The sequence below is a fragment of the Anolis carolinensis genome, chromosome 4, assembly GCF_035594765.1.
Source record: "Anolis carolinensis isolate JA03-04 chromosome 4, rAnoCar3.1.pri, whole genome shotgun sequence".
Classification (NCBI taxonomy): Eukaryota; Metazoa; Chordata; class Lepidosauria; order Squamata; family Dactyloidae; genus Anolis; species Anolis carolinensis.
Genome location: NC_085844.1, coordinates 184,454,524 through 184,462,550, shown reverse-complemented (window position 1 = coordinate 184,462,550; position 8,027 = coordinate 184,454,524). Strand labels below are relative to the sequence as shown.

The window sequence follows — 8,027 nt, the reverse complement described above, 5'->3', positions numbered from 1 at the left end:
CTCTTCCCAGCTAGGCAAGGAAAGCTCTGTGGGCAGAGAAGAATTTGAAAAGAGTGCTGGCATTCCAGACTAGCAAGAGTCCTGGAATTATGAAATCCAGGCCCTGGAGAAGAATGGCTGGACTGGGCAAACAAGATGCTTGTAGCTGGGAGCTATCGCCTATCCTTTGTTACATTCTTGGCCTGAGACTAAGAAGCATTCTTGGTTAATCCCATGGACATAAGTCCACTTACAAAGACATAAAGCCCCAACAGAAACCTAGTGGTTATGTCATAAATTTGTAAAGCCTCTTATACACAAAGATATTGTAAGAACAGAATACATACACTTCAGAAATTTTATTTCCATAATTTCCCCTAGGATACAGATTTACTGCATTTAATCATTTTAATTCTCTGGTATAATTGGCACAGATTGGTTTTCTTTGTTGATCAACTCAACACATAATCGCTTACTCCAGCTTCTTCCTAAACCTCCCTGAAATGTGCAAGTTTAGTATATTTATATCCCATCCCATCTCCATTATCCCAAACTTCCCAGCTGTTCTTTCCATACAACAAAACAAATGTCAGAGTCTTCAAGCTCCATTAATGTCCAAAGCATTAGGTTCCAGGTCAAAATTAGCCTTCTTTGATGACTTAGCCACCCTCCTACTGATCACATACTTCCACTTGTTTAAAAACCTTTCTGCAAAGTGTCAGCTTGCAGTGACTAAAATATTTTAGTTTACACCACATGCTTCATTAAGTGCAAAAAAGCAAAAAAAGCAAATGGAAGTGGGAATTAAAACTAGCTTTCCAACAGAAGAGAAGACTAACGCCTGAGTGTTTTGACAGAAGGCAAGAAGGTTACTTGAGCCAAACCTCAACAGAAAATCCAGAAATCCTAAAAAGATGTCGGAGTTTGAGATAAATTGCACCCTTGCTTTTGTGGAACAGAATGAATGAATTTGTGCCAAAATATTCAAAATGAGGGGGTTGCTCTCATCAAAGACCCTGGCTATACCTTCCAGTAATAAACACCAAAAATCAAAAGGCTGTGTTATACTTTGCTATCAAAGAGATATCTAGATGGTCCATCTTTTCCTAGGCACAGAATTAGGATATTGTTTCCTTGACTTGCTGAAAATGGAACTTCTTCTCTGTTGGTGAGTTTTTATTTTATTCTTTTTAATTGCTTGCACACGGTAAGTGAGTTTTTTAAAAGTATATGTATGTATATGTATGCCTAAATGTTTGTTTATGGGTTTATTTCTATGTAATTGGATATATTTTACTAGGGTTCACCTGCATGGAGCTTCTTTGAGTAGCTCTGAGAGTGGTGAAATGGATGGTCTGTACTGAGCAAATGTAAAACTATCTCTCTGCTAGGTTCTCCATGCTGTGAATATTGGTGGGCTATATAATCAGTGTTATGTTCGCCTTGCTCTTTTCTTCATGCTTGTGCTTGGGAAGGATTTTCTCTATGACCATGGGAGCTTCAGTTGTTGTCATCGTTTGAGCATTTGCTGTGCTGTTCACCTGTAAATAGAATAGCAGGTTCTAATATATTGTACAGGTAGAGTCAGGCTGTTGATCTCAGAAGGAAGACAAACATTTTAAGGAGGAACTAAGATATCTCAAGTGGTACATTCACATTCATATTCTTGGACAAATATATACATGTCCAGAGTGAACAGAATACAAAGCAACAGGTCCCATGTATCTTCTGGAGAAGCTAGCTATGAAGTACTTATTGGTTGTCTGACTGTCTGAAGTTCTCCCACTTTTCACAATCAGATTTTCTTCAATAGCCATTGAAGAAGTTAGAACCATCTACTCAAATGAATGTTTTGCATTTTTGTGATTAATAGAAGGTGATTATTTAATTATGGAATAAATAAACATGGTGGAAGTTGTGGATGTCTAAAAAAGTCCAAAACTAAGATTGGAGGGCAAAATATTTACACTGGAATCTGGAACCAACTGTATGTATCAGTTATTTTATTTCATGTCAAAAACATTGCATAAATAAATAAGTTTAAAACTGATAAAATAAAGGGATCACAAGCAGCTAAATAGTTTTAGAGTAGACCAAAAATGGGCAACAGTGACTGCATTGTCTGTAGTTTTAAAGAGTTCAACCTCTGTGCATGAAGCAGGGCATTGTGGGCAAGCATACAGATACTGAGTTGTTTGTTCTTCTCCACAGTATCAGTAAAAGGTAAGGAAAGGGAAAACAGAGCTTTCAATGCAACCAAACATCATACAATAACTCCTAGAAGCAGATACATTTGTCTTCATCCTAGGTGTGATGGGAACAGAATGTGAAAGGTTGTGGTGCTGTGGGGTATTTGGTTTAATAGCACTGAAAGTATGTTCATATTTTATTTTGAATACAAATGCACTGCTCCCTTAATCTACAGGAATGGCCCAAGGAAGAGGTGCGTTGGGAGGGGAGATGTTGGGAAAAATAACACACAGTATTGCATCTCACAAGCAGAGTAATGAAACTGGCAAGGCAGAAACGTAACAACAACTGGTCCCTCCCCATTCCTGCTTCTGATCAAATCCATAGTTTCCTTCTACTTTGCTTCCTTCTTCAATTCAAACTGCAATTCTCCACTGAGCCATTCTACTCCTATTTTACAATTTAATGGGAAGGAACATGCTAAGCCCTTACAATGTTTGTCCTGCTGGGTTTTTCCGCCCTAAACCACTGCATACGCCCTTCATAGTCTTCCACCCCCACCTCCTATCTATTAAGCAGGTTTTTAAAATACACTATACTCTTAATGATCCCTTTACCCACTCACGATTCATTTAAGTGTCATATAGGTAAAGGTTTCCCCTGACGTCAAGTCCAGTCGTGTCCGACTCTGGGGGTTGGTGCTCATCTCCATTTCTAAGCCAAAGAGCCGGCGTTGTCCCTAGACACCTCTAAGGTCATGTGGCTGGCATAACTGCATAGAACACCATTACCTTCCTGCCGGAGCGATACCTATTGATCTACTCACATTTGCATGTTTTTGAACTGCTAGGTTGGCAGAAGCTGGAGCTAACAGCAGGCGTTCACTCCGCTCCCGAATTTGAACCTGGGACCTTTTGGTCTGCAAGTTCAGCAGCTCAGTGCTTTAACACACTGAGCCATCAGAGGCTCCAAGTGTCATATAACAAAGTATAATTATTGTAGTGTACTTTCAAGTAATTTCTGACTTACGATGCCTCTAAAAAGACACTATCAGGCTTATTTAGGGGGGGGGGGAGTGCCATTGTCTTCCTTCCTGAGAATGTGCAACTTGGCTAAGATCGCGCAGAAGATTTCTATGGCCAAGTGGGGATTCAGACCCTAGTTTCCCAGTCTGACTCCAACCACTACACCACATTGGTTCTCTGTTAAACTATCTAAAGTGTATTTGCTTCACTGTGTTAGTCTCTGAGTACTGCATTCCTTAGACACAAGCAAAAAGGCCCTATTTCTATGAATGTGGACAGCAGTTTCAGGGAGATGCATTCCTAGGTCTCAATCACATCGTCTCCCACAGTTCTCAACAGGTAGTAATATAATTGTTATTATGGCGGGAAGATTCAATGGGCAGTTAGTTAGCCAGCTTTTCCATACAGAAATGGGAGTTCAAACTATAATATTATTTGCCTGAGGCAGTAAAATATTGAAGACCAATTCTAAAAATGACCTATTTCTGCTTTCTCAGCTGTAAGAAGGAAGCAATGAGAAGTCTTCTATAATTCTTAGTCAAATCAGGCTGGCTAAATAAGAAAATGTCTGTCTTAAACAAAAAAATAGAAAGGGGGAGAATTAAGAGGTTCCTACCTCCTGGCTGCTCTCAGAATAGTACCGGGAACAATTGCCACAATAGTCTTTCCGGTGTGTGTAATGCACAGCTGCTTCAACATATGGTAAGTGCAGAAAACTGTATGGCAACTGGATGTGGAAAGTGAGCCTGCTGCACCTGCAAAGCCCAAGACAAAAATAAAAAGGAAAGGACACCAACATAATATCAGGGAGTCTATAGCCATCTAGGAATTAATGTATCCAGGCCTGAATTGTCTAAAATGGCTTGAAAGCCAAAATGGTGCAAAAAGGTGGCCAAACACACTCAGTCAATGCATGTTGGCATCTGATATTCCAGAGCTTTAGGTTTAAACATTAAAAACCATGCGTTGATGGAATGTTGTACAGACAGCCAGCAGCAGATTCAAGGTGAGTTTGGGTTTTCTTCCCCATATGGATTCATTCATAGAGAATTTTGATTATGCCACCTTAACTCATTCACTGAACATTAAAGGATTTTCACACAGTTTCAATTCCATCCCCTTACAACCTTCCTTTGATTTTCTATATTTTTTCCAACCAGGTGAAGAGGTATATTATTCGTAGGATCACCTTAAATCAAAGTCAACTTGACTGCTGTTAATAACAAGATCCGTTAGGGCAGTGGTTCTCAAGCTGTGAGTCCCCAGATGTTTTGGCCTTCTACTCCCAGAAATCCTAACAGCTGGTAAACTGGCTGGGATTTCTGGGAGTTGTAGGCCAAAACACCTGGGGACCCACAGGTTGAGAACCACTGCCTTAGGGAATAAAAGGAAAATAATTTGAATGGTGGCTGGTGCCTTCTAATGAGAAGAGCCTTCTGGAAATGCCCAACAAGTACTGACCTGTCATAAATCAGGAAGTCATCCTTGTCCCCATCTAGAATCTGCCAGACATCAGGTTCCAGGATCTGTTGCTGGTAAACAGGAATGCCTTGAGGGGCATTTCGTTTAAGCTCCCAGTACATAGCCCTGGATAAAGGGGTCTTCTCATTCACAATCAGGAAGCTGACATTGGCCACCCCTTCGTTGGACAGCTTCTTCTGCAAGCCACCAATGCTGATGGCCGGAAGAGAAATAACCAACATTTACAAAAAGGAGATATAACCCTTGCCTTGCTCTTTTCATATACTATCTGATATATGTTTTCACAGCCAGAGGTTCCTTCCTTCATTTATCAATTCACTCTTTGCCATTGCTGCATAGCTCTAAAAATAGATTATATTTTATATTGTAATTGAATTATTGAGGCAAATTGCTTCATTCGTTCATTATGTTGTCTATTACAGCCAAGGCTGTAGGTTATTGAACTGGAATTTATGGAGAATCTGTTTTGTTTAACATTTGACTACTGCTCTGTTTAGCAGATTTACATTTCCTGGCAGAAAGCCTCAGGGGAAAACCGTGACATTTGAGTGGCCATATTTGCTATGAACAGTAGAGATGCAGTTACAGCAGTTTGGAAAAGAAACTTGGCTGGGAAACTGTGAGACTCACAGTCCAAGAAAAGCTAACTTCCCTTTGGCATGTACTCACTTGGCAGCCTGCTTGAGGCAGAAAGGTCAGCTGGCTTTCAGCAAGGCCACCACTGTCACTTGCCCCTCCATCCCAGCCATTGGGGCAGTCCCATTGATCTTCCATAGTGGTGCAGGCTGGCATATCCGGGTCTTGTTCTCAGTCACTTCTGCTTGTGTAGCAGAAATAACCACCAGTCCCAGCAGCAGGATTCTGGTAGCTAGGGAGTAATCCATCCTAGCCACCCCTTCAGTCTGGAACAGAAGAGAGCAGCATTAACCCTGATCTCTGATAGGGTTGCGCTGTATAGCATGCATCTCTGAAGGCAATGAGACATTAATTGGTGATTTGAAGAAACTGTCACATAGCAGCCCCTCAGAACTTCACAGACAGTTTTCCCCAGTGAGACAATGAGGCCATATGTATATGTCAGGGACTGTCTCACTTCAGACATGCAATGACTACATGCAATTATATGTGTGCCTTCAAGGCATTTCCAAATTCAGACAACCCTATCACAAAGTCTCCCGGTGGGTTTTCACGGCTAAGTGGGGATGCAAACCCTGGTCTTCAGAATCATTGTCCAACACTCAAACCACTATGCTGGCTCTCATGTAACTCAGAGATCAAACCTTAAGCTCAAATAGCAAAGCCCTAAAATACAATTATATATGTGACTCAAATCCTTTTACATTCTCATCAGCACAAACTGAATTGATAACATACAAAACCATGACTCCTCTCAGATATCCACCAAGAATTTTTCACTTTCCTTTTTTGAACCCTTCCAAGCTTTATGTTTTAGTGATACCTCTTTCATATTAAATTCAACAACAAACCAGCTACCTTAACCACTTGGAGAGCACATTTGTCAAGAAATGGCACCCTCCCCCAGTCCATTGCACTGGCAATTCCCAACAAAAATATACTCTGCCTTTCTCCATGCGACTCCAGTTGTTGCTCTACTCTTGTCTTCTGAGGGACTTTGGACTATTCTAGTGTTGATACAAGCCTCTGACCGCCCATCCCCAAACTGACACCCCCAACATAAGCTATCTCTCCAGATCTCTCCACTCAAAAGGGGCTGGGAGGAAGGAGGGAGTTGGTTGTTGGGATATCTACAGATCCCTCTTGATAATTTCAGTATGCTTGTGCCTATTGCTGACAATCATGCAGTGTTATTTGCTTCACAAAAACATCAGAGGCAGGAGTTGGGAGAAATACCATGCAAAGCCAGGACATACATTCTGGAGAGGATGGCAAGTTGACAAAACTGCTGCCTGACCATTTCAAGGAACGTCAAAAGAAAATGAAGCAAAAAGAGGGTATTGTTATAGAAAGCATACAGGCAGCCCCAAGTTACAAACAAGATAGGTTGTATAGGTTTGTTCTTAATTTGAATTTGTATATAAGTAAGGAACAGGTACATTTTTAAGCATAACTCCAGCCTCTCCCTCCTTCTCTCTCTCTCTCTCTCTCTCTCTCTCTCTCTCTGTCTCTCTCTATAGAGAGAGGGGGAGAGAGGGAGAGGGAGAGGGAGGGAGAGCATAGTTAAGGGATAACACTCCTATGGTTGTTTTACTGCCGGGCTGTGGCGCAGGCTGTTGAGCAGCTGCAATAAATCACTCTGACCATTAGGTCATGAGTTCGAGGCCAACCCGTGGCGGGGTGAGCACTCGTCAATTAAAAATAAAAAATAGCCCCTGCTCGTTGCTGACCTAGCAACCCGAAAGATAGTTGCATCTATCAAGTAGGAAATAAGGTACCACTTATAAAAAAAGTGGGGAGGCAAGGTTAACTAATTTACGACGCTGGAATGAGGAAGTGCCGTCAGAGTGGATGATGAAGCAGCTGCTCCCCCCTGTGGCCAGAATCGAACATCCCCTCAGGAGAAGGTTAACTTGCCTCTGTGTCTGTCTGTCTCGGTCTCTGTTTGATGTGTTTATGGGCATTGAATGTTTGCCCTATGTGTGTATAATGTGATCTGCCCTGAGTCCCCTTCGGGGTGAGAAGGGCGGAATATAAATACTGTAAATAAAATAAATAAATATGTCCCCGTTCAGAAGATTTCACCTCACTTGAGGATGAGTGATGCATATTTCTCAGAAACTGGAAGTAATACAAATATTCAAGTTTATCGTACTTCTTTTCTTAGGAAGGCGCAATGGACTTCCATTGTGAGAACTGGATTTTGAAAAATTTGTCTCATTGGTGGATTGGAAACAAGGATTGGTGATAAAGCTTAAGTGGAGACACCTTTTCCCCATGATAATTCAGATGTGAATTTCCCTTTCGAGGGGTCAATTTCTCTCATTTCCTTTGTTTCAACCCCATTCTTAATTATGAGTCATTTTTCAGTCGGATGTTTGTACCTCGGGGACTGCCTGTATTTCAGAAGTGACACCATATTCTTACATCCTCACAGAATGTTGCATGAGCCACATACAAGGGAGGATATTAATACCACTGCCTACAAATGGCACATTCAACTCATTCAAAACTCTCTTGGGACTAGATTTTATTGCTTTCCTCAAACTAATATATGCAGATCTCACAATCTGATTGCTGTCTCATGACATTTGTAGTCCACTACATCTGGAAAATGCTAACCTGTGAAAATTACATTTTGCACCAACCCCTTTCATTTCGTCTTTTAAACCCCGTGCATACTGCTACGCATGTGGTTCCTTCACCCTTCATACA

The 8,027-nt window shown here is 41.3% G+C and overlaps 1 protein-coding gene across 1 annotated transcript; it reads right to left on the bottom strand.

Annotated features, from left to right (window-relative positions):
• Positions 1-323: 323 nt before the first annotated feature.
• Positions 324-6,239, bottom strand: LOC100552065 (selenoprotein Pb). The gene is given in 6 exon segments (XM_062979629.1): positions 324-1,427; positions 1,430-1,520; positions 3,811-3,949; positions 4,656-4,868; positions 5,346-5,578; positions 6,171-6,239. Coding segments are annotated over 6 exon segments (882 nt in total). The 5' UTR covers positions 6,225-6,239; the 3' UTR covers positions 324-1,275.
• Positions 6,240-8,027: the final 1,788 nt, after the last annotated feature.